Source organism: Eleutherodactylus coqui, chromosome 2 (genome assembly GCF_035609145.1).
Source record: "Eleutherodactylus coqui strain aEleCoq1 chromosome 2, aEleCoq1.hap1, whole genome shotgun sequence".
Classification (NCBI taxonomy): Eukaryota; Metazoa; Chordata; class Amphibia; order Anura; family Eleutherodactylidae; genus Eleutherodactylus; species Eleutherodactylus coqui.
Window position 1 is genome coordinate 150,370,465 of NC_089838.1, and position 27,588 is coordinate 150,398,052.

At 41.5% G+C, this 27,588-nt stretch overlaps 1 protein-coding gene across 1 annotated transcript in view; it reads right to left on the reverse strand.

Moving 5' to 3' along the window:
• Positions 1-2,041: 2,041 nt before the first annotated feature.
• Positions 2,042-27,588, reverse strand: part of LOC136610038 (mitochondrial inner membrane protease subunit 2-like) — a 341,138-nt gene continuing 315,591 nt past the window's right edge. The window contains exon 4 of the mRNA XM_066589307.1: positions 2,042-3,419. Within this exon, the coding sequence (XP_066445404.1) occupies positions 3,300-3,419 (120 nt within the window). The 3' untranslated portion in view covers positions 2,042-3,299. The remainder of the gene's footprint in view (positions 3,420-27,588) is intronic.

Here is a 27,588-nt window from a genome sequence, read left to right on the forward strand (position 1 = left end):
GTTCAATTACTCAAGCAAGCCTCGCTCATCTCGAGTAACTGGCTTCTCCTCCGAGTGTGCTTGGGAGGGTGGTGGGGTGTAGTGGGGGGGAGAGAGAGAGAGAGAGATTTTTTTTCACTGACCAAGTTGTGTGAAGGATTGCTTTTGGTAGCAAGAGTTGACTTTTATTGATGCTATTTTGTGGTACATACAACTTTTGATCACTTTTCAGGGTAGTTTCAGTTTAGTGTATTATTAAGGTTGCATTACTGTGTCCATAATATGGACGCATGTCCCAGCCCGACAGCGGTAGTTAATAACCTGATCTTGGAGCATCATAACTCTATATTTTGGTCAGTAAATCCCATGGTCAGGCTAAGACACACATACATATTACAGAAGTAGAAATGCCTCTCTAAGATACTTGTCTGAATCCAAAACTATTCAGTTTTTTGGCAGGGGGACTCAACAAAAAACAGCAACACTGATTTTGTTTTTCCTTTTTTGTAGCGAGAATATAATTTTATTGTGTGCTTTTTTTAAACATCTTATTATTATGAGGTTACTATAAAAGAACTAGACACATTCAACATTATCTGGAACCAAAGCCATTAAACAGGTAGACATGCAATATGCGTAGTAGCATAGAATTGAAATGAAAGATTTTGCAGCTGAAGTTTTTCATGATGCCAGTATCAGATGATTCCCCATGGAGCAAGATATTTCAAAAGAATGGATGCTATGTAAAGGAAAACTGGGAGACCACCTGTTGTAGAGGAACAAATGCATTATGCTCATTAGAAGGCTCACACATAGAGCATTTGTAACTCAGTCATACAAACTTAACCAGTTCAGGACTGCAGGCAGTCCTTAACTTTCTTTGCAGGTCCTTACAGAGAATCCTCCTAGAACTCCCCTTCCCCCTTCCTGTGCAGGAGCTGCATAATCTGAGAGTCTAATGACAACCTCAGGTCAAAGAGCTTTCACTGGAGACTAATCAGCATGGCTTTCAGGCGTGTAATGGCCGTGAAAGACAGTTACAGCCATCACAGTGACAAAGCACTGCAGTGCCCTTCTCCACCATCCCAGAAGTCAGGAGCTCATCTCATAAAAAGGAAAGTCTAAAAATGATGCCAACAATGTGTGAACATTTAGTAAATTTTTTGTATTGAATATTTTGTGTGGTATGACTATCTGCATTACAGTAAGAAAATGTCAAATTTTGAAAAATTATAATTTTTCAAACTTTTCTCTACATTGTTTTTTTTTCCAAATAAACACAAAACACAGAACCAACATTTACCAGGGATATAAAGTAAAGTGTGTGATGAAAAAACAATCTCAGAATCATTTGAACAAGTAATAGCATTCCAATGTTATTTCCACATGTCAAATTTGAAAAATTGGGCTTGAGCACATAGGTCAAAACTGGCTTGGGTGGCAAGTTGTTAAACAGATATTAGAAAAAACATGTATTTTGGCTAGACCAGTAATACTTTATTTTCTATAGAATGTCGAAAGTATGGATTTCTTTTATAGTAGCCTTGTGCTACTTTTAAACTTTATTTTAGTCACCCTAAGAAACGTGACCATGAATTCACTACTACAATTCACTGCAGTACACTTTATAACACTACCAGACATTCTATTTGGCCTTGTACAAATCTGGCAGACCCGGAAGCCATTCATAGGCCCCTGGCTGCAATAGTAACCTATAGGCACCCCATGATCATGTCATGTTGAGCAGATGGGGTGACAGAAGGAGCCACCTCCCTGTGCTTAACCACATAGGTCCCACAGTAACTATTGTAGTTACAGATTATATCGGTTGCTAATGACATTGCCCAACTCCTGGGCTCACATCATCGCTGCGCTGTACATGTATGACAGACGTATGCATGGAGGATGTCACAAAGGGGTTAACATATATTATTTTATGTTCTTGCTTAAAACTCTAAAATTAATTCTGTGAGCAAGCACAATGAAAGAAAATATGAAAACACAACACTTCTTTGCACAGTTTTGTAATTTATTCCATTTAAGTTATATTCTAATGCCTTTGAGTAAAATCCATTGCTTTACAATCAACATCAGATATAATATCCAAGTCTTACAGGAAAAGTCAAAAAATGCTATGTTAGTATCAGATGGTCTAACATTAATGCTAAAATGTAACCATAGAGGCATATGTAATCCAAGTCTAGTTTAGTAGGGCTCTCGGGCTCAAGGTCTTGTGGCTATCATGCAGACAATAAAATGTAGCAGCATTATGTAGAATGTTTAGATGACTTTTATAATACACCACTAGGTGTGCGTTCTGCAAGAGCTTAAATGACTGGATTATATTTCTTGCATTATATTTTGCTGTAAATGCGTACAGATGGAATACCAAAAACTAAATTCACAAACGTATTATCCAGCAGATGTCTTCTCAATCTGAAATGTTATCCCTGTATAATTAGTGGTAAAAAAGCACCATGGTTGATTTAAACAATGCATGTCAAATTACTTTTGTTTCCTGCAGCTTTTAAATGTAAAGACTGTATACACAGTACACCCCCTATCACTTATTATTTTTACCACTATACATCTGTGGAATTGCATATGTGATGACTCCTTGATCACTGACAAGAAAAAATGGGTTCAAGCTTTAGCATTTTTATACAAATTATACCTGTCAAGCAAAGTCACTGAGAGGCCAACTATAATAGCTTTTCTATTTTCAATGAGCTAGCAATATTAAAGTTGTAAAATCAGCACAGATGTTGTCCTAGAAGTTTGGGCTTTTTAAGGTGTCACTACATTCTTATAGTCTCCATCTAGCAAGACTATTTATAATTTAAAAAAAGGAATATTTTCACAATACATAGCTAAAGTTTATATGTTTTAAGAAAACTAATAACTTTTAATTGACCAAAAGAATATTTTGTGCCAAAATCCTTTAGCCATGGAATAATTACATAAATATTCCTAAATAGTATTCTCAACAGCTTAAACTGCTGGAGAATAAATGCAAGCCCTCTGATCTTGATCAATCTTAGGTACCAGAGAGATGATAAGATATACAACAATGTGCTGACCTTCATAGTCTGTCTACCGTTTAATCCAGGTTGACACATAGAAAGCTACGAAAACTAAATCAACCTCTTAAATGCCAAATGGTTAAAGAATATAATCAATGTTCCTGGAAGGAGGCCAGTACGTCTTCCTAAAAATAAGGTAATTTACCATTACTAACATTTTAGGTTCATAAATTATGAGTAAAATTGTATCCATAACCCTGACAATTTAAACTTCAATGGAAGACTATAAAATTGATGTCATTCTCGGTCGCATAGTATCGGTTTGTGCTTCTGAGGTAACAGTGGCTTTAGTTTTTGCCATCGGCTGGGGGGCCACAGTATATGAGTTGCATGGCCATGTAGAAGTCCAAGTGACACCTGTGAAGACAATCAAAATTAAGTTAGTTAATAATTTGATTGAAATCCTATTAAGATGAATGGTTACAACATAAAAATGTACACTGAAAATAATTTTCAAGTATAGCAAGATTTCAGGGAAGAGATCTAATTACTGAGCTTTATTATTTCATTTAATAGTTTCTTTTGACAATTTTAAAGACCAAAGAAATGTTCTGTAAGTTTCCAGAATATTTCTTACTAATAAATTTTATTTAAAGTATTCAATGCCTTTCAATGAGTCTCATCCTAATTATTGACTTGCGGGTTGCTTAAAACAGTATTACATCACAAATATTTTGCTAACATTCACAGAAAAAGTAAATTAAATCCTCCTGTGCATCTGGATGCATATTTTTTGTAAAAATAGAGAGATCAGATACAACCTTAGCAACCTTCAACAATTTTGCCTGAGCAATGCTCTGGCTAGGGGAAGAAGACCTTACAGTTTAGCCTGAGCACCATTTGGGCAAAGGGGAGCTGCTATCCTAACAGCTCTATCTTTGTCTAAAATGGGCCACATTTTTGATCTTCATTTAAGGCCAAGAGTCTTTACAGTTCTAGCTCCTTTATTGCCAGAGATGACACAGGTTGAAGTGGGAGCTGCAAGTACTGAACTTGCAGCTCTTAGTTCAGTCTGTGCAGAGGAGAGGGAGCACCAGCAAGGAAAAAGCAGAGAAAGAATAAATCACATACAGATCCTTCAACGGCTTCAGATGGCCTTAGAAGATGGTAATATGAACTTTGGACCATATTATCTCATCAATCAGAAAACATACTTAAAGGGGTTGTCCCGCGAAAGCAAGTGGGGGTATACACTTCTGTATGGCCATATTAATGCACTTTGTAATATACATTGTGCATTAAATATGAGCCATACAGAAGTTATTCACTTACCTGCTCCGTTGCTGGCGTCCCCGTCTCCATGGTGCCGTCTAATTTCAGCGTCTAATCTCCCGATTAGACGCGCTTGCGCAGTCCGGTCTTCTCCCTTCTGAATGGGGCCGCTCGTGCTGGAGAGCTGCTCATCGTAGCTCCGCCCCGTCACGTGTGCCGATTCCAGCCAATCAGGAGGCTGGAATCGGCAATGGAACGCACAGAACCCACGGTGCACCATGGGAGAAGACCTGCGGTCCACCGTGGGTGAAGATCCCGGCGGCCATCTTCGCAAGGTAAGTAAGAAGTCACCGGAGCGCGGGGATTCGGGTAAGTACTATCTGTTTGTTTTTTTTAAACCCCTGCATCGGGTTTGTCTCGCGCCGAACAGGGGGGCTATTGAAAAAAAAACAAACCCGTTTCGGCGCGGGACAACCCCTTTAATGCACTTGCTCTGATTTAGACTGTTTCTTGACTAAACAACACAGTTATATAACCCCTCAAGTGCTATGGTCAATGTTGACTGTGGCAACAAAGTGGTTTTTCAGAAAAAAAATTCTGTTGCACAATGTTTTATTAGTGGAAAAAAGAAGACAAAACTTCACCTATGAGAGTCACTATGAAATCAATGCTTCCTCTTATAATGCTGGCACACAATGTCAGAAACATATTGGTGTATTCCACCATGCAGAAAAAAATCCATCCACTGACGTTCATTGACACTTGTTTAATGCTTACACAGAGTAAACAATGGATGTTAGCACAGTGAGGCAGTGGCAGCATTGCAGGCAGTCATGCATGACTGTCACACCATGATATAGAGTCTTTTGATCAGCTCATCCATAGATTATGACCAGAGAACTTTTTAATGAGTTGAATATCAGCTTCAATGCGTTGGAAATGATTATCCATGGATGGGCTGATCGAGACAATCTTGATTTTAAGGTTTGACAGCTGTAAATGGCCATTTGGAACACAGCTTATCTTTTACGGTGCTGTAGCCACTGTTGGAGTAATTCAATTACAAATCTTTGCTTTATACGCACTTTCATGTTAGGCGCCATTTTGTCAGACTGCCCCTCTGTTGCCATCTGTCGCATGGCAACAAAATTTAACAGATATTGGCAGGAAGGTTCAAACTCTATTGCCATACTGCCAACAACTACTTCTGATATCATGTGCCAACATAATAAGGTAGGAGGCATTAGGTTTGGAGTGAGCCTAGTAATTGTTATCTCTGCATCCATAATGACTTTACTATGAAATAGACAGTAAATGCCATGGAAAAATGTAAGAATCTTCAATTTCTGTTCACCTTGCCTGCCAAAAACACGAATATAAAGTAATCAAAAAGGCATATGTATTCTAAAAAGCAGCAATGACAACTTTAAGGGCTATTTTTTTTGTAAGCAACATAAACAGCTACATACGCAGAAAACTAAAAATGCAATAGGCTTGGAATGAGGCAACACTGAAACAAATCCTATGGTAAAAATAAATGTTTTTTATAATTCAAAACTAGAAAAACATAACAAAAGCTATGCTCTACAGATCTTAAGGAATAAGTTTTGAGCAGAGGTGACCTTTCTTCTTTTTCCTCAAAAATAGATGACAGTCCAAAAGCCTTTGCCACAGTCCATTCTGCTTAACTTGTTCGCACTGTATGTAGTCAAAACAGTAAAGGCAACATAGTGCAATAATACTCGTGGAGAAATATAGAATATCATTGTCAAATGTCCATTTATTATACTCATAGAGTGTATAACAAACAGTGTATTTAATACAAGTTGAAATTGATGTGGGAGAGAGATTCTCTTTTGAATTCTGTCGTAAGGCTTTTGGACTTGTGCTTTCTTGATTGCTGTATCCAGGGATATTGTGTTTATGCATTCATTCTAATATTTTTTGTATATCAAAAAAATATCGAACTTTAGAACCATCATCATAATCAAACAACCTATACAATAAAGTTAACCTATTATTTATACCATACAGCGAACGGTGTGAAAAAAATGTCCCCAGAAATTACAAAATTGCAGATGTTTTGCACCCGCCCCCCCCCCCCAAAAAAATAATAAGGTATTCAACACATGATATCTAATCCCCAAAAAAACATTATGACCTACTAGAGCATAGACAGTGAAAAAAAATAGATTGGACCTTAGCAACAAAATTAGTTGAAACTTTACGGGGTTAAAATGCATTTAGGGCAGGCATAGTTATATGGCAACTATATTTTCATAAATTAAAAGCCTACATTAACCTACAACAAAAAAGGAACATGTCCAGGTGGGCTTTTCCGGGTGGGTTAAATTGAGTTGCACTATGATAACCTCTATTGTACCTTGACCGGTCAATGAGATGGACCATGTTTGGTGATTCAATGCTCTGTGGTCACTACCATTTTTGAGTTCTCATTTGTTAACTAAGATGCAAATGGGCAGTCTCTCGTCATAAAGATGAACTAAAGTATCAGAAGTAAGCTCATTCAGCTGTTTCTGCCACTCCCAGGAACATTGTACAACCTTCTGATTTTTCATAGCTACCACTTAGCACACATCTTCAAAATAATTAGGAAACTTGTACAACAAGCAAACAGAATGGATCAGCTCAAAAATAGTAGCCCGTCAATTAGTATAGCCTGGTGTTCCTATCAGAGCAAAGACACTCTGCAATCATAAGTAAAAGGAGAAAGCAGGAAACATCCAGCACCCTTGCTTACTTAAACTGGCACAATAAACTTGAAAGATTACAGCAATGCACACTTGCATGTTTCAAGCTTTTGAGCTCTTTATCATGACCAATTTTAATGCAACTTTACTAATAATTTAGATTTGTTTAATTAAGAAACCTGTCTTTTAACTGCAACTCATTTTCAAAAAGAAGTGAAACACTGAAAGAAGTAAAGGCATACCTGACTTTTCAAATAACTCTTCAGAATAAGCTATCATGTGTATACATGAAGAATAGGATTACATCTGGCCACTATATGACTTGTGTTCGGTATTTAGCACCCTTTTCCCCTCTGCAGGCTGTATGTTTAATTCTTATTTCTCTTTGAGCTGGTGGGAGGAGTCTAGCTGTTATGTTGTGTTATACACACTGTGCAGAGCAAAGACATGGGTATCTTCTTCTCTATCTCCCTGTAGCACAAAGAGTATCGGTAGATGTGATTCCAGTAGCTTTAGCACAGTAATAAACTCACTATTATCAGTAGAATATCTGTGCGTCTCTATCCCTCCAGAAGCAACGCTCCCTCTTCCCCTCTTTTCTCCATAGACTTCTATGAGCAGCAAGAGTTATCGCTCTCCTTCACTTCCTGTTCTGAATCTTATTATCTGTGTTAGTGGAGTTAGGCATCACTTGATAACAGCAGTGAACACCACAGCATAGTAAAAAGACAGTAGACTAGCATTTTTGAGTGATTTTTCAGCACTGAAAGATCATTTTAGGTAAATAAAGTGATTTTTCACTTTTGTTGGTTATCATAGCAGCTATAACATAAGAAAAGATTGTTTGAAAAGTCAGTGACCATTTAAGGTAAAGGTTTCCAGTTGTATATTTTAATTAGAATACCCTTTAGACTGCATGGATAAATGACTAGGTGGCACTTCAGTAGGTTTTGATTTTTTTTTTCAAGTTATGGGTACAGTCACTTACGGCTTACAAAGTCAGTGTGTTTCCCTATATAGATTACAAAAATGTTGATGGTGCATATTAATAAGTTAAAAAAATATTTCCCCATCTAAAACTCCTCTGGAGATGATGCTACGGGCAAACACTTCCAGCACTTCTGGAATACAGAAAACATTGAATAATGATTTAACAGTTGGAACAGATATTGGAGGACTGATTTTACTATGAGAGGAATACTTGAAGTTCATTTTGTGCTATGTACTTTTACAGCAACACATTTATCAAATATCATGCGACAGGCTGATAAATTTCTCACATTTTGCTCTGGTGAAGAAAAAAAAAATCTCACATGGACATGGCAAAAGAAGACATCAATTAATCATTTCATAATTAATTAGCCCACCAAATTGAACGTCAACTCATCACTAGAATGGATATGTGCAAAAACATTGCTGCTATTCTAAAATTCACAAATCATAAATGTGCTGTGAAAATGTAATCCAATTAAACCATGCCACCTTTTTCCATTTAAAAAAACAAACTGCCAGACCAGGCAAAAAAATAAAAACAAGTTCAAAAACATAATAAACCCAGCACAAATGGAAAAAAATGCAGCAAACTGCATCAACAAAAAAACAGGCACAAACTATACAATAAATTGGGCCTTTATTATCGTTCTTTAGCACTTTCTTGGTTCCATCTCTATTGACTGACCACAACTAGTGCAAACATACTATATTTTAAAGAGTATGCTGCTCTAATTAACTTACCTTGAACTGAATTTAAATTACATAATTTTTTAAAAATCCCATCACATTTAATGATACATTAAAATTCTGGAATTATCATGTTACTAACATGAAGTGCATTGAGAGGGATCAACTGATGACCACACAGTTAGAGCTAAGCCACAAGGTGACATGTTTAACAGCAGAGTGAAGACCCTTTAACACGCACCAACTATCGCTCAAAACGATTGTCCAAATGTCTGAAAATGAGCAAAAAGCATTACATGTAAATGCCGGCATCATGCACTTTTCATGTGAATGATGGATTTTGGTTCACTAAATTATCCATTGTTCAGCCGCTGAAAGACTGAGCAAATACATTTTATTTGAACGTATCTCACTCATCTTTCAAAAGACTGCAGGATGTTCTCCCTGCAGCATGTTTACACAAGCTGCAAGAAGAACAATGGAATGTGGTAGCAGCTGTTTAAACAGCTGGACGTGTGTTTAAATACAAGATGAGCTCTGCAAACAACCACTGGAGGTCCTTTTACATGCAAATAAAGATGGTAAAGTGTTGATGGTCATTAACACTTTATGCAAATAGATTGCTAAATCTTTTAAACTTTAGTTTGAAAGATTATCTTTGCTTGTAAAAGGGCCTTAGGCCTCATGTCCTCTAGCAAAATTGAATTGCGGATTCTGCGGGTGAAATTTTGCCCATAGGAATATCATTGGCCATCTGCAGTCAATTAAATTGAATTTTGCACCCACAAATGGCATTTTAATCGATTTGTGTTTTTCACGCACGGAAAAAAAACCGAAGCATGCTCCATTTTAGTGCGCATTCCGTGCTGATCGGCCACATTGCTTTCTGTAGGTGGGGATATCCGCATGCAAGAAAAAATACCATTTAAAGCAAATCCACTAGGAATCTGCTGCAGAAATCTGCAGCAGATTCTGCAGGGATTGCATTTTTCTAGTGGACATGAGGCCTTAGGCTGCATTCACACGAACGTATATCGGCTCGGTTTTCACGCCGAGCCGATATACGTTGTCCTCATCTGCAGTGGGGGAAGGATGGAAGAGCCAGGAGCAGGAACTGAGCTCCCGCCCCCTCTCTGCCTCCTCTCCGCCCCTCTGCACTATTTGCAATGAAAGGAGGTAGAACGGGGCGGGGCTAAGTTCTGAGAATTTGCCCCACCCTCATCCTGCCTCTTCCCATTGCAAATAGTGCAGAGGGGCAGAGACGAGGCAGAGAGGGGGCGGGAGCTCAGTTCCTGCTCCTGGCTCTTCCAAACTCCCCCCCTGCAGATGAGGATGACGTATATCAGCTCGGCGTGAAAACTGAGCCGATATACGTTCGTGTGAATGCAGCCTCAAGGATAAACTGTTTAATGAAGTAAAGAGTATAATCCAAAATGAAGCTATGTATACCTATGTAGGAAAATATAGGCAATAACCCAGTACAAGTAAAACAAAGTATTTGTAGAATTGCTCTATATTTTTTATACATTCAACTGAAATCTTGTAAAAGAATGGTTTAATAAAATCTGTGCTGCTTAGGGATAACGGGCTCTTTTTTGGTAAATACAATAGGTATGAAGAAACACAAAATAATGAATGTATGTGCTGTATTAACTTACAATAAAACAAAATTCTGTGTCCTAGTTTTCTAAATACCATACACACAATTGTATTCCTGAAAGGAGAGCTCCCATTCCAGTTATAAACTACTTGGGGTTTGCAATGAACGATTGATTATTGTTGGAAAAGACAAATATACCTGTCAAAAAGTTATCATCTTGGCTATGATAAATGGCTGTGAAGTTTGGAACCCAAAGATCAAGTTTGCACAATTTTCCTGGTAAGAAAAATGGGGATTCTTTAGTATGCTTTGCACCATACACAATCTGTTTATCAATTTACCAAAAACTCTTTTACGTAATGTTTCACACTCATTTTAATGTTATGCTTTTTTAATCATTTTTGCAAATAATTACCTTTTATAGCAAAATTACCACCTAGTAACTCTACAAAGCTTAATTTTATTTTACTAAGGACTGATATTTTTTAATCTGCCTTGTCACAAATAATAACTGTATTTATGAAGTATTTTAACTTCACAGAAAAGTTATGCAAAAATACAAGAAATATGAATCTGGCACATTTTGAGTTATACATAACTTCTCTAATCGGCCTTATTTAACACAGAAAAGAAAAGTATAGAGAAATTGTTGATTCTTGCACTTAGTATCTAGCAGACCTCAAATACAGCAGATTTAAAAGCAATAATTTTCCTCAGCTTTTCTATACTTACAAAATATATACTTTGTCAATACTTTTAAGCACATTTCACTCCCAGGCATTTTTGTGAAAATTACTGTACATGGCAGCATTTAGAAACATACTAACTACTAGAACTCTTGTAGAACTCAATGGTGGTTTTGCCTTTAACAAAGACTACAACTGTATACCTTGATTTTGCAAGTTTTTAATCTTATTGTGATATGAACTTGAAGACTGCATTATTTTCAAAATTCAGTGTATGTAATTACTTGCATTCTCTTCTAGAACATTATTCTTGAAAGTTGTTCAGATGTGCTATATTAAGACTATCACTGCACAGCAGATATCCCATTGTTGATATAGATATATGTACTGTGAATCACACTCATTAGTAATGCATAATTACTAGTTTGCTTACTATTTCAGTGTTAGCTACTTGTGACTCCAGTTAGGCTGGAATAGTTTATTAGAGTCAAAAGGTATTTAAAGCCACATCCTGCATCAGCATCAACTTACAGAAGGCCATATCTTACTGGTACGCGTACAGTGTAGCAGTATGGTGGCTGTGTGTAATCACAACCCTATTACAATTTTACCATAAAGTAACTGCATGCAGGCATGGTGCAATTATAGCAAAGATAAAGTGATTAGGAATACATTTTTGTATATCGCCGATGCTCGCTAAGGTTTCCATTTGTGAAAATCAGGGCAGTTCAAGAAAGTGATGGGAACGACACAGCAACGGATAGGGCAGGCGAGGGGCTACATGTTGGGCTGCATCTCAAGTTCCCAGGTCCCACTATTAAGCCACAATAGCTGCAAGAGTGCCCCCCCCCCCCTCCCAACAACTTTTACTTCTGAAAAGCCCTAATTAGCAATGCATACCTTAGCTAAGCACCACACTACCTCCAACAAAGCACAATCACTGCCTGCATGACACTCCGCTGCCACTTCTCCTGGGTTACATGCTGCCCAACCTCCCCCCTGCACGACCCAGTGTCCACAGCGCACACCAAATTGTCCCTGCGCAGCCTTCAGCTGCCCTCATGCCACGCCACCCTCATGTCTATTTATAAGTGCGTCTGCCATGAGGAGGAACCGCAGGCACACACTGCCGAGGGTTGGCACAGCTAGGCAGCGACCCTCTTTAAAAGGGGTGGGGCGATAGCCCACAATGCTGTACGGAAGCAATGAGAAATATAATCCTGTGCCACCACCATCAGGAGCTGCACACGTGGGCATAGCAATGGGGAACCTATGTGCCACACACTATTCCTTCTGTCAAGGTGTCTGCATGCCCCAGTCAGACCGCGGTTTTTTATAAATAGTCACAGGCAGGTACAACTCCGCAATGAGAATTCCGTGTGCACCCACAGCATGGGTGGCTCCCTGGAACTCACCGGCTGCACATTAATGTATCCCATTGCAGTGCCCATCACAGTTGAGGTAACGTCCGATTAAATGCAGGTGGGCTTCGGCCCACACTGCATGCCCCAACCTGACCGGGCTTTTTAATTCATAGACACAGGCAGGTACAACTCCCTATTGTGAAGTCCCTGTGGACCGACAGCATGGGTGGGTGCCAGGAAGCCACCGGCGGCACATAAATATATCCCATAGCATTGCCCATCACAGCTGAGGTAATGTCATGTTAAATGCAGGTGGGCTTCGGCCCACACTGCATGCCCCAGTCAGACTGGGTTTCTTTAGAAGTGGACACATGTAGTTACAACTCCGTGTGGACCGACAGCATGGGTGGCTCCCTGGAACCCACCGGCGGTACATAAATATATCCCATTGCAGTGCCCAGCACAGCTGATGTAACGTCAGCTGTAATGCAGGTGGGCAAAAAATTAATTGGATTACACTGTAGGCGAGGGCCCCCAAAAATTGGTGTACCAACAGTACTAATGTACCTCAGAAAAATTGCCCATGCCCAACCAAGAGGGCAGGTGAAACCCATTAATCGCTTTGGTTAATGTGGCTTAATTGGTAACTAGGCCTGGAGGCAGCCCAGTTAAAATAAAAAGTGGTTCAGGTGCAAGTTTCAACGCTTTAATGAGCATTGAAACGTATAAAAATTGTTTAGAAAAATTATATGACTGAGCCTTGTGGGCCTAAGAAAAATTGCACGTTCGGCGTGATTACGTGAGGTTTCAGGAGGAGGCGCAGAAGGAGGAGGAGGAATATTATACACAGATTGATGAAGCTAAAAGGTCCACGTTTTTGATGGTGATAGAGAACAATGCTTCCATCCGCGGGTGCAGCCTACGTATTGCTTAGGTATCGCTGCTCTCCGCTGGTGAAGAAGAGAAGTCTGTGGAAATCCAGGCTTTGTTCATCTTGATGAGTGTAAGCCTGTCGGCACTGTCGGTTGACAGGCGGGTACGCTTGTCCGTGATGATTCCCCCAGCCGCACTAAACACCCTCTCTGACAAGACACTAGCCGCAGGACAAGCAAGCACCTCCAGGGCATACAGCGCGAGTTCAGGCCACGTGTCCAGCTTCGACACCCAGTAGTTGTAGGGGACAGAGGCGTCACAGAGGACGGTCGTGCGATCGGCTACGTACTCCCTCACCATCCTTTTACAGTGCTCCCGCCGACTCAGCCTTGACTGGGGAGCGGTGACACAGTCTTGCTGGGGAGCCATAAAGCTGGCAAAGGCCTTGGAGAATGTTCCCCTGCCTGCGCTGTACATGCTGCCTGATCTCTGCGCCTCCCCTGCTACCTGGCCCTCGGAAGTGCGCCTTCTGCCACTAGCGATGTCGGATGGGAAGTTTACCATCAGTTTGTCCACCAGCGCCCTGTGGTATAGCATCATTCTCGAACCCCTTTCCTCTTCGGGAATGAGAGTGGAAAGGTTCTCCTTATACCGTGGGTCGAGCAGTGTGTACACCCAGTAATCCGTAGTGGCCAGAATGCGTGTAACGCGAGGGTCTCGAGAAAGGCATCCTAACATGAAGTCAGCCATGTGTGCCAGGGTACCTGTACGCAACACATGGCTGTCCTCACTAGGAAGATCACTTTCAGGATCCTCCTCCTCCTCCTCCGGCCATACACGCTGAAAGGATGACAGGCAAGCAGCATGTGTACCCTCAGCAGGGGGGCCAAGCTGTCTCTTCCCCCTCCTCCTCATGCTCCTCCCCCTCCTCCTCCTCCTCAACGCGCTGAGATATAGACATGAGGGTGCTCTGACTATCCAGCGACATACTGTCTTCCCACGCCTCCGTTTCCGAGTGCAAAGCGTCTGCCTTTATGCTTTGCAGGGAACTTCTCAAGAGGCATAGCAGAGGAATGGTGACGCTAAAGATTGCAGCATCCCCGCTCAGCATCTGGGTAGACTCCTCAAAGTTTCCAAGGACCTGGCAGATGTCTGCCAACCAGGCCCACTCTTCTGTAAAGAATTGAGGAGGCTGACTCCCACTACGCCGCCCATGTTGGAGTTGGTATTCCACTATAGCTCTACGCTGCTCATAGAGCCTGGCCAACATGTGGAGCGTAGAGTTCCACTGTGTGGGCACGTCGCACAGCAGTCGGTGCACTGGCAGATTAAACCAATGTTGCAGGGTCCGCAGGGTGGCAGCGTCCGTCTTGGAGTTCCGGAAATGTGTGCTGACCCGGCGCACCTTTCCGAGCAGGTTTGACAAGTGTGGGTAGCTTTTCAGAAAGCGCTGAACCACCAAATTAAAGACATGGGCCAGGCATGGCACGTGCGTGAGGCTGCCGAGCTGTAGAGCCGCCACCACGACCATGCCCAGTTGGAGGCTCAGCGGCGCAAGCCAGCGGTCGGTCTGCTCTGTCAGACCCTGCAGCAGTTCGTGGGCCGTGTGCCTCTTCTCTCCTAAGCTGAGTAGTTTCAGCACGGCCTGCTGACGCTTGCCCACCGCTGTGCTGCCACGCCGCGCGACACCAACTGCTGGCGATGTGCTGTTGCTGCTGACACATCTTGATTGCGAGACAGAGGTTGCGTTGGAGGAGGAGGAGGGTGGTTTAGTGGAGGAAGCATACACCGCCGCAGATACCACCACCGAGCTGGGGCCTGCAATTCTGGGGGTGGGTAGGACGTGAGCGGTCCCAGGCTCTGACTTGGTCCCAGCCTTCACTAAATTCACCCAATGTGCCGTCAGGGAGATATAGTGGCCCTGCCCGCCTGTGGTTGTCCATGTGTCCGTTGTTAAGTGGACCTTGGCAGTAACCGCGTTGGTGAGGGCGCGTACAATGTTGCGGGAGACGTGGTCGTGCAGAGCTGGGATGGCACATCGGGAAAAGTAGTGGCAACTGCGAACCGAGTAGCGCGGGGCCGCCGCTGCCATCATGCTTTTGAAAGCCTCCGTTTCCACAAGCCTATACGGCAGCATCTCCAGGCTGATCAATTTGGCAATGTGCACGTTTAACGCTTGAGCGTGCGGGTGCGTAGCGGCGTACTTGCGCTTGCGCTCAAACAGTGGCACTAGCGACGTCTGGACGCTGCGCTGAGAGACATTGCTGGATGGGGCCGAGGACAGCGGAGGTGAGGGTGTGGGTGCAGGCCAGGAGACGGTAGTGCCTGTGTCCTCAGAGGGGGGTTGGATCTCAGTGGCAGGTTGGGGTACAGGGGGAGAAGCAGTGGTGCAAACCGGAGGCGGTGAATGGCCTTCGTCCCACCTTGTGGGGTGCTTGGCCATCATATGCCTGCGCATGCTGGTGGTGGTGCCTCCCCGGCTGATCTTGGCGCGACAAAGGTTGCACACCACTGTTCGTCGGTCGTCAGGCATCTCTGTGAAAAACTGCCACACCGTAGAGCACCTTGACCTCTGCAGGGTGGCATGGCGCGAGGGGGCGCTTTGGGAAACAGTTGGTGGATTATTCGGTCTGGCCCTGCCTCTACCCATGGCCACCGCACTGGCTCGGCCTGTGCCCACACCCTGACTTGGGCCTCCGTGTCCTCGCCCGCGTCCACGTCCTCTAGGCCTACCCCTACCCCTCAGCATGGTGTATTACCAGTAGTGCAGAAACAGAACGCTATAATTAAATGTGCCGCTTATTGGCCTGTGGTTGGAGGCTGACTTCGCTTACGGAACGCACAGCAGAGCCAGGAAATAATTTTGCGCAAGCCTGCTGTAACACTTAGCTGGCTGCGTATGAATTTTGAGGACAACTACACCCAGCACAGACCCAGTACACTGAGGACAGTCACAGGCAGCCCAAATAGATTTTTTTTCCCAAATGTTTTTGGAAAGGCCCACTGCCTATATTCAATAAATTCATGTCTTCTGTCCCTGCCTCACCACTACTGGCCCTGGAGTATGTAAAATAACTGCAGACTGTTGCACTGTGGACTGGAATACAGCGGTGATTTAACAGCCAACACAGAGCCAGGAAATAATTTTGCGCAAGCCTGCTGTAACACTTAGCTGGCTGCGTATGAATTAGGAGGACAACTACACCCAGCACAGACCCAGTACACTGAGGACAGTCACAGGCAGCCCAAATAGATTTTTTTTCCCAAAGGTTTTTGGAAAGGCCCACTGCCTATATTCAATAAATTCATGTCTTCTGTCCCTGCCTCACCACTACTGGCCCTGGAGTATGTAAAATAACTGCAGAGTGTTGCACTGTGGACTGGAATACAGCGGTGATGTAACAGCCAACACAGAGCCAGGAAATAATTTTGCGCAAGCCTGCTGTAACACTTAGCTGGCTGCGTATGAATTAGGAGGACAACTACACCCAGCACAGACCCAGTACACTGAGGACAGTCACAGGCAGCCCAAATAGATTTTTTTTCCCAAATGTTTTTGGAAAGGCCCACTGCCTATATTCAATAAATATATGTCTTCTGTCCCTGCCTCACCACTACTGGCCCTGGAGTATGTAAAATAACTGCAGACTGTTGCACTGTGGACTGGAATACATCGGTGATGTAACAGCCAACACAGAGCCAGGAAATAATTTTGCGCAAGCCTGCTGTAACACTTAGCTGGCTGCGTATGAATTAGGAGGACAACTACACCCAGCACAGACCCAGTACACTGAGGACAGTCAGAGGCAGCCCAAATAGATTTTTTTTCCCAAAGGTTTTTGGAAAGGCCCACTGCCTATATTCAATAAATATATGTCTTCTGTCCCTGCCTCACCACCACTACTGGCCCTGGACTATGTATAATTACTGCAGGGCGCAATGCTCTGCACGGCCGATATACAAAAAAAGAAAATGTGCAACACTGCAAAAAGCAGCCTCCACACTACTGCACACGGTTAGATGTGGCCCTAAGAAGGACCGTTGGGGTTCTTGAAGCCTAAAATAACTCCTAACGCTCTCCCTATAGCAGCTCCGGCACCAGCAGCACTTTCCCTGATCTCTGTCAGAATGCATCTGTGGCGAGCCGCGGGAGGGGCCGATTTTTATACTCGGGTGACACCTGATCTCGCCAGCCACTCACTGCAGGGGGGTGGTATAGGGCTTGAACGTCGCAGGGGAAAGTTGTAATGCCTTCCCTGCCTTTCTATTGGCCAGGAAAGCGAGCTAACGTAACTCGAACATCGCGTGGTACTCGTCACGAGTAACGAGCATCTCGAACACGCTAATACTCGAACGAGTATCAAGCTCGGACGAGTACGTTCGCTCATCTCTAATTAGGAACTATAAAAAGTTGAACCATCACTAAAAAAAAGATTGTCATATTTTTTTTTTTAGAAATGATTTACAAATACAGTAACTAACTATTGCAATTTTTATAAGGAAAAAATCTAATCCAGGATATTACTGAAGTTCACGAATATAATAAAATATTTTTAAATAGTCCATTTATTCTGTTCCATATGAAACCCACCAAGCCCCTGATCACATGACAGTAAAGTAATAAGCCGCAGCAGCAATCAAGATGCAGTAATTAACAAAGCATTGTCTTTATTCCTCTGTGCAACGTTTCGATCTGCACCCAGATCTTTGTCAAGCATACCATATAACCCAAAGTGCATACTTTATATAACACACATAATTAAAACATACAGAACAGCTAACGGGGGTGTACTATCAGCAGCGACAGGGCACCGCAATGGGCTCGAATGTAGCGCCCACCTATGCGAATATGTTCATGAGATTCTGTGAAGAGCAATACATCTATACTTCGGAACATTGGCATAGGGTGGAATGCTGGTATCGCTACATCGATGATAATTTCATGCTGTGGAGAGGCTCAGTGTCAGAATTGAAAGCCTTTGAAGACTTCATTAATAATATCTTTCCCGAACTTAAATTCACGATGGTACATTCAAGTTCGAGCATACATTTTCTTGATGTTGAGGTCATAAAAGAGGGTTGCACACTGACTACAGATCTGTTTGTAAAAAATACAGACAGAAACTCTCTACTGTATTACAGTAGTAACCACCCAAGACAAATGTTAAATTCGTTACCATGGTCCCAACTATTGCGGGTTCGCCGCATTACAAACGACACTAGGAGAGATGCCCGACTAGATGAGATGTGCTCTAAATTTATTAAGAGAGTTTACCCCCCTGCACTGCTAAGTTCGGCATATGATAGAATTAAAAATGTGGATAGGAGTGATCTCCTTGAGGATAGGATCCAGACATCCAAACAGCCTAGAATTCCCTTTATTTCCACTTTTGGTCTAGCCAGTGGGAAAATAAAAAACATCCTTCTGAGGCATTGGCCTATAGTCAGTGATCTTTGTAAAGGTATACCGGAATTTGAACAACCACCGACGTTAGCGTATAAGAGGTGTCGTAACTTGAGGGACAATCTAGTGAGACCTCTGGTGGCTCCAAGTGGTGGTTTGATTCAACAAACATTGATTTCCGCTAAGAAAGGTAACTTTCCTTGCTTGACATGTGCATACTGTCACAATATGTTGAAGGGAGATCACTTTAGGCATCCATATAATGGTAAGAAATACCAACTAAGAGAATGGTTTACCTGCTCCTCGTCCTTTGTAATTTATCTTATAACTTGCCCCTGCGGCCTGGGATATGTAGGGGAAACTATGATGGAAGTGCGTAGTCGGATTACTAATCATAAGAGCACGATTAGAACCAAAAAAAATGACCTACCCATCCCCAAACATTTTCTGGATAAAGGACACTCTGTAAATCAATTGAGGTTTAGAGTAATCGATTGGATTGCCCCGCTCCCTAGGGGAGGGGATCGAGTTAATTTGCTCAAGCGTAGAGAATTAAGATGGATCCAAGAATTGGACACTCTTGCTCCTAAAGGATTGAATATTGAGTATCCAGTTACCTCATTCCTTTAACTGTTCTGATCAATATTTAATTGATAGTCTGTTCTATGATGAAGCCTCAATTAACAGTTATGTATTGTTTTTAAACTCACATGTGTTTTTTGTTTCTATATTCTTACAGATACAGCGATAATCATATATGCCCCGTATCCTTGGTGTCTGGCTGACTCCTCCATTTTTTGCGTCTGGTCTTCCTTCCTTTTTTTTTGAAAAATATTTTTTCCTAATTTTTTTCTTTTTTTATTATTCTGTTTTTCTTTAAAAATTTGTACTATCTAATAAAACATTCCTTATGAGCAAATGCATTCTGTTTTCTCGTGTTTAACTCTTATTTTGATGAGCAATGCATCTTAGTGCATATTATAACATATCTATACAGTCTGTTGGATTGTTTACATGATCATAGTCAGTTTGTTAATTGTACAGACTAGGGATTAGTTCTTTGCCCTTCTCTAGTAGTCTTTTACTTATTGACCTTTTTGGCTCAGCATAAAAGGGTTCATTTAAGGACATCCCTATCGCTCTACCATGTTCCTCTATGTGACATGGGAGCGGACTTCATTTTAGATTGGGTCATGTCTGCGCCTATGTGCGCATCCGACTGTGTTAAATCCTTTGTTACACTGTATTGCATGTAGGTAATATATGAATGCCGATTCGTGCTTACATTGATATATGGATATTATTGGATGGTCATTATCATGTTCTTCTATATAATCACAGGTACATTATACAGTATTACATCTGGTCTCTTTATAGAGCAAAGTCCGTACTCTCGCGATACTTATGTGCCTCTGCACAGCCGCAACACTAGCTACATGACGTGATGGCATCCCGGCATAGTTTAACACGTAGTCTTGCGAAATTTCCAGGTTCCCGCACATGCGCAGTGACTCCCCAGATGACGCAGGAGACGCCGGACGCCATGGAGATCAGGAGCATATGTTTCTATTGGTAATTGCTTTGTGTGTCATCAGCTGTTGTGTATGTTTTAATTATGTGTGTTATATAAAGTATGCACTTTGGGTTATATGGTATGCTTGACAAAGATCTGGGTGCAGATCGAAACGTTGCACAGAGGAATAAAGACAATGCTTTGTTAATTACTGCATCTTGATTGCTGCTGCGGCTTATTACTTTATTGGATGACTTTTTGGAGTCTACGGATCCAGACTCTTGCTGTGGCTGGCAGCCCTTCTTTACTGCAGGTCCCACCTTACTGGTTGTGAGGAGAAGTGCTGTGTCTATACCAATTTTTCTATGATCACATGACAGTGGTGTCATCAAAGGTCCTTCAATATTTTGACCAGCTCCAACCTTCATCACATTCACAGGCCCTTCAGTGAGTTACCTGTGATGATGTCATTCATTATATTAAATTAAAGGGCTCAACCAGAATCACTGGTTCTATAAATAATATTAATAACATTACAATTAATGTTTTCAGGTTAAAGTGACCCTCTGGTCCTGGACAAATAAAGATGGCCGCACTGGTTTTCTGACTACCTGATGTACACTTTGCATTGGTAGTCTAAGACATTACAGGCTGCTCTAACTGACTAATGCTGCTCCTGTGATTAGCACTGGCCAGTCATGTGTGGCATCTTAGACTACATCAGGTCCGTCGCTGGAAAGTTGCTTTAATTCTTTTTAAATAGTTGCTCACAAAAGACCAGACCTTTCTATAAATGCTCTATGGTAGCTAGCTATCTAAAAAACAGTGCATTATTAAAATTGCGCTAAAAGGAAAAAATAAAAAAATCTATTTTATGATCTTCCTTTTAGCGCAATGTTAATAAAGCAGTATTTTGTATATAGCTAGTTCTCTGATATATATAACCAAACAGCAAATAGCCCACACGTAGCAAACAAATGTACTAATTGTCACGCTGTACCAGTTACTTCTGCCACAAATATGGCCATATTTCTAAAATGTATGTCTATTTATTCTATTTGTCTGATATTTTTTATTATGTACCTGTTACTAATTTATTGCTTCTATTTTTTATTCCGTATGTATTCCTCTACACTTGTCTTTTTACCTTATACCATCTCTATACAGCACACTATACTTTGTATCATCCCCTGCCCTTTAATTTTTATTCTATGCATAGTATGCCCTCAGCAAAAAAATAAAGAAGAGGATTGGCAGCCTTTGAAACGCACATATATGCTAGTTATACAATAAACTGAGACGTTAAGTGAATACACCATTATATGCTTTTATATGTTCCCAGGTTGTGCCTTATACCCAACTTTTTGGCCTCTTTGGTATGTGTTACCCACATGTCCAACCTTAAGGTTGCGACACACATTGCACCTGCTCTACAGAAAAATTCTCTGATTTCAACAGTAAAACCTATATATCTCTACGTAGCCTCTTTTCCTTCTTTGATTCCTCCACTTCCTTTTCTGTATCATCCATTGAGCCTTTAGTCATATTTAGTTGAAAGTATATACAAAAAATCCTAGTCACAATATGGTATGTAATTTAGTTATTACAATATTATTTTTCTCTAAACCCTCTTTAATGTGTAGCACTACTTTGAAGCTACACATGTATCATCATCATTATCAGAAAATGGTTTTTAGAGCAATTTAGGAATCCATTTTACTACTTAAATATCTTTGATTCAGACACAAAATCTGAATGTTTTCATCATTCAACGCATAGTTAAGTTAGTTTGAAATGATAAAGCATTGCTAAAATTAGATTTGAAAAAAACGAATGATCAATACATTGCATAATTCAATTACTATTATAATAATGCAAGTAGATTCAAAAACTATTGTTAAAAGCAACTGCTCAGAAACTGGTATGCAATCGATTCTTTATGCAATGTTTCTGCAATAAATTAAGTGTAATGGCTCTTTTTGCACGCAAAGATAATCGCTTAAATGGCAGAACTGAACAAACTGCTGACATTTTTGCAAAAAATAACAGGTGCAGTTAATGCCTTTAATCTCCTGCATTTTCCTCCACGAGTTGTTTGCTCAGCTGGGCGTGTGTTAAAGCAATTGTTATTCCATAAACACTTTGCCCAGCTGAGCAAACATCTATTCAGCACATTCCATGGATCTCCTCATGGCTGAGTAAACATGTACTCATTAAATATGCAAAGCAAAACAAAGCCATCCCTTACTTGCTGGAAACACTAAACAAACTGCATTCAAGCTGATAGAATTTCCAGCAGTCAAACAATAGATTTTATGCCAGCCAAAAAACCTTGGCTAACGATAATTAAACGAATAGTGCACAACTGACAATGTTTACATGTAACGATTATCGCCTATTTTTGGCCTATTTTGAGCGATAATCATTGCGAGTAAAAGGACCTTAAGACTTAGCCTTTATCCAGATCATAAAGGGTCGGCTAAAGAAAGTCTTAGTTCACATATCATTGTTAGCTACACCCCCATTTGCTGTCTCAGGGTTCCATCTCAAATGTGGAAAATGGCATTAAGTGGAAACCATAGGCTTTAACATATGAAACAAAGACCCATTGGCCCCTTTTTCACAAGATTTCCATTTCTTTATGTCTTTTTCGAATTAAAGAAAAGTGAAGTCAACACATTCTGTATAAACACTTCTATAATGGCTGCTGAAAGTACATTATAATATTATATATTATCATCTCCAACAATCACTTGCATTAAAACTATTAAATTGAAACTTTGGGCAATTTTTTTATAATCGGCAAAATTTGAGCTATTAAAGCCCCTTTTACATGTAACAATTATCACTCAAAATTTGTTAAATGGCTGAAAATGAGTGATAATCGTTACATGTAAATGCAGGCATCGTACACTTTTCGTTTGAATGATGGATTTCAATCTGCACAAAATTCACCGTTCAGCTGCTGAAAGACTGAGCAAATTAGTTCCATTTGAATGAATTTTGCTCATCTTTCAAAAGACTGTATAACAGTGTACTGGTTGTGTGTGCTTTGCATACATAATAAGTGCACTATGTACTCTAATGCAATGAGAACAATGGAATCTGCTGGCAGATGCTTGCTCAGCTGGGTGTGTGTTTTACACACGCTCAGCTGAGTAAACAACTCCTGGAGGAAAAAAAAGATGACTAAGGCCTCATGTCCACGGGGAAAATCAGGCCCGCCGCGGATTCTCCATGCAGAATCCCGCAGCGGGTCCCTCCTTTCCCGCGAACATGAGGCCTAAAAAGATGATTTACTTACCAGTCCGGACGCTGCAGATCTTCCCTCCGTCGTGGCCGGATCTTCTTTCTGTGGCCCGGAGGATGTGCTCGGCACGCTGGCAGCATTCCGGGCGCATGCGTCGGGCACCCCATATTTTTCTGAACTCCTGCTCTCCCGCGCTCCCAGGTCGGAGAGCAGGAATTCAGCTGTGGGTGTGCCGCAGATCCAGACGGCTTCCATAGGCTTCAATAGAAGCCTGCAGGAGCCGTCCCCACAGCGAATCACACTAAAATGGAGCATGCTGCGGGTGTTTTTCCGCACACGCTATTCGTGCCCCAGGGGAAAATGACATCCGCAGGTATTTAACTACCTGCGGGTGTCCAATGCATCCCTATGGGGCGCGGATCACGCGTGCGGGATACCCGCTGCGGATCTGTCCCCGTGGACATGAGGCCTAAAGGTCCTTTTATATGCAAATGCATATGTTTAAAGTCATTAACACTTTACACAAATACATTGCTAAATCTTTCAATCTTTCGGCCATTTGAAAGATTATCTCTGCATGTAAAAGGACCTTTAGAATTATATAAGATAGCAAGGTCTTTTGTTCTTATAACAAAAAGGCTGCAGATTTCTGGACTATGTAGAAGAAGTTGCCAACCCCCTCCCCCCCCCCCCCCTCCCATCTTGGACATAATTTCTTCATCCCAGCTACTGGCTGAAACTTCACCTTACAGACGTTCTGCCTTGTTTGCCCATTGCAAATACTACTGTTCTCTTTTTTTTTCATATATTCTGTCAAGCATGGCAGAATAAAAATACACCACGATTTGGGTTGCATTTGCTTTTAAGGAAGGTCTTTGCACAAAAGAAGCATTAAAATTCAGTATTAGCATCAAGCCCCTTTTCATGCCACTACATATGTAGTGGTTATTTAAACTGTTCCCATGCTACACAGTAAAACGTGTTCTGGAATAGGTCTCAGAATGCTGTTTGGTATCTTATTGTTACATTTAATGCATGCTTTTTCCAAGTCTTCTTTTATTCTTCAGTGTTTGAGTACTGGATAGAATTTTATAGTGGTGTTATTTACTAATAATAAAGTGTGCAAATTTATGAAGTACAAAGGAAGTACAGTATGTGCTTGTCAAACAGTATAATAATGATACAATAATGCTTTCTGATTTCCTATATATTTAAAAAAAAATACAAATGCAGACGCAAGGATGATTGAAGGGAAAAATAAAAAGCACTTCAATGTAAAGAGGATGCTGAGTACATTAGAGATATGAGCATTCCTACCACTAAAGACAGCGAACAAAGACTTTAGGCTGTAAAATACAGAGAGCAGCCAATAATTTGTTGCCTGCCCTCAGGCATCAAGTACTGTATACCATAACTTATTTATCTGATGTTTACTATAGGAAGCAGCACAATATCTTTTTGTCATATACTTACTTTTTGTGCTACCCGATATGCTAGTTGCAGTACTGGTAAATGAAACATGATGCTATTTGATCAGTTATAGAGATGAGCGAGCATACGCGTCCGAGCTTGATGCTCGTTCGAGTATTAGGGTGCTCGAGATGCTCATTACTCGAGACGAGCACCACGCGGTGCTCGTCTCGATTAAACGAGCACTGACCATTAAATTCAATGGAGCTGGCAATACAGCCTGCTCCATTGAAAGCAATGGGCTGCCGGCTAGCGCGGGATGAATTTTCGGGAAGGGCTTAAAAATATAAGCCCTTACCTGAAAATCATCCTAAAATGTGTAAAAAGTAAAAAAAAAAATATACTCACCTTGTCCCGGCAGAACGATGTTAGCTCATTGAATTCAATGGAGCCGGTTCCATTGAAAGCAATGGGCTGCCGGCGATCGCACAATGAATTTTCGGGAAGGGCTTAAGTATATAAGCCCTTCCCTGCAATTCATCCAGAAATGTGTAAAAATAAAAAAATATATATACTCACCTGGTCCCGGCAGACGGAGTTCAGCTGCGGCCAGCTGGCAGTTCTCCTGAACTGCTCTCTGTAGTATTCAGCAGCCGGGGATTTAAAATCCCCGCCTGCTGAATGAGCTGCCTCTGATTGGTCACAGCCTGACCAATCAGAGGCCGATCTCACTCACACCCATTCATGAATTCATGAATGGGTGAGTAAATGCTGCCTCTGATTGGCTCAGTGCAGCTCTGAGCTGAATGACAGCAGTTCAGCACCATAGTGCAGGGGGCACAGCCGCGGCAGCTGAAGGGAGGTGAGTATCTATTTTTTTTGTTTTTTAAATCACTTTTAATTCATTTCCAGGGAATGGCTTATATGTAAAGCCCTTCCCTGAAAAAGAATTCAGGTGTGCCAGCGGACCATTGTCTTCAATGGAGTTGCCGGCAGCAGCAGCGGCTCCATTGAAGAGAATGCCTGCATTTTTATTCTTTTTTACACTAAAATCTTTCTTTTTCAGGTAAGGGCTTATATTTTTAAGCCCTTCCCGAAAATTCATCCCGCGCTCGCCGGCAGCCCATTGCTTTCAATGGAGCCGGCTGTATTGCCGGCTCCATTGAATTCAATGGGCTAACATCGTTCTTCTCTGCCACAGCTGTTACAGCTGTGGCAGAGGAGAACGATCGTTATGCTGATGTTGGGGGGGGGGGGGGTCTCACTCTTGCCACTATTGTGGCTTAATAGTGAGACCTCGGAGCCCGAAATGCAGCCCTGCATGTTGCTCCTCCCCTGCCCTATCCATTTCTGTGTTTTTTACATGACTTTGGTGATTTGCTAAGATTTTCACAAATGAAAACCTTAGCGGAGCACCAGTCATATACAAAAATGCTCGAGTCACCCATTGACTTCAATGGGGTTCGTTACTCGAAACAAACTCTCGAGCATCACTGAAAGTTCGACTCGAGTAACGAGCACTCGAGCATTTTGGTGCTCGCTCATCTCTAATCAGTTATTTATAGATTCTACATTTAAACTACTACAATATAATATTAGCTATAGTTGGATAGTGTGTAAAATACATGTATATTTTTTTGTTTGTTATCATATAGGCAGATTATGAAGTAAATTACATACTGCTCAGAGGTGAGGTAAGATGACCGTTATCTTAAGAAGTGCTTCTCAAACTGTGAGATAGACCTCGCTGATGAGGCACAGCCAGAGATACACTTTTGACAGAACTGAATATATTATATGCTGCACCCAGGTCTTTATATAACTGCACCAATCTCAGGTGGTTGGACACGCTAGGTATACAACATACACTTAAAAATTATAAGCAACTTGCTAAGTCTTTTAGGTTCTCTGTTTTCATAATTGATGAAGCCATGCCTCTTGGTTCATACAGCCTTTACAACTGGACAGCTCTCTGCTCCACCCATAGTACTGCGGCATATGGAGGGATGCATGTCAAAAAATAGCCATCTGCAATCTCTAATGAAAGCCACTGGTATGCAATAATTTCCTCAGCACTTGCCCAGATCCTGGACAGTCAGGAAACTACCCTATGACTTACTATACATGGTCATATAATGGACTCAATGTCAAGCTATCTGGGAGGAGAATGCTGTGCGAACCAGAGGGTTTCGCTTCATGTATAATGAAAATGGAAAAAAACAAGGATGTGTTAATATGTTGTTTGTTTTGAAGTTTAACACAATAGTGTATATTTTGTACTTCCCTTTAATGTTTTACTGGGTACAAATTTTAACTCCTTAGTGATGGCCCCATTGCCTTTTTACATCCTGGCTTTGTGGGCTTTAATCCTCAAGGACATATCCATGGATAACAGTGATCATGTAAAGTAAAAAAAAGAAAAAAAAGTCTAAAAGTTAAAGTTTTATCTTTCCTCACAGATCATACCCGTGAAGGATGGAATTACATATCTAAGGCCCCTGGATTTATCTGCGGAACTTACCCCGGCTTCTGCACGCATGCCTGATGCCAAAATGGCGGATGTATGTGCAAAAGCCGCAGATTGCTCAGGTAATTTAAAATCTCCCTGCTCCTGGTTACCAAACATACCTGAAAGCCTGGAGATTTCACGGACTGCCGCGGTACACGTTCCCTGATCACGTCATCCAATGGATAATGGCGATCACGTAAAAGTAAAAAAATCTAAAGTTTCACTTCCCATCACAGATCCGATCCATGAGGGGATGTGAAATTACTTACCTAAGGCCTCCGGCGATGTCACCCTGATGTTCCCCAACTTCTGCA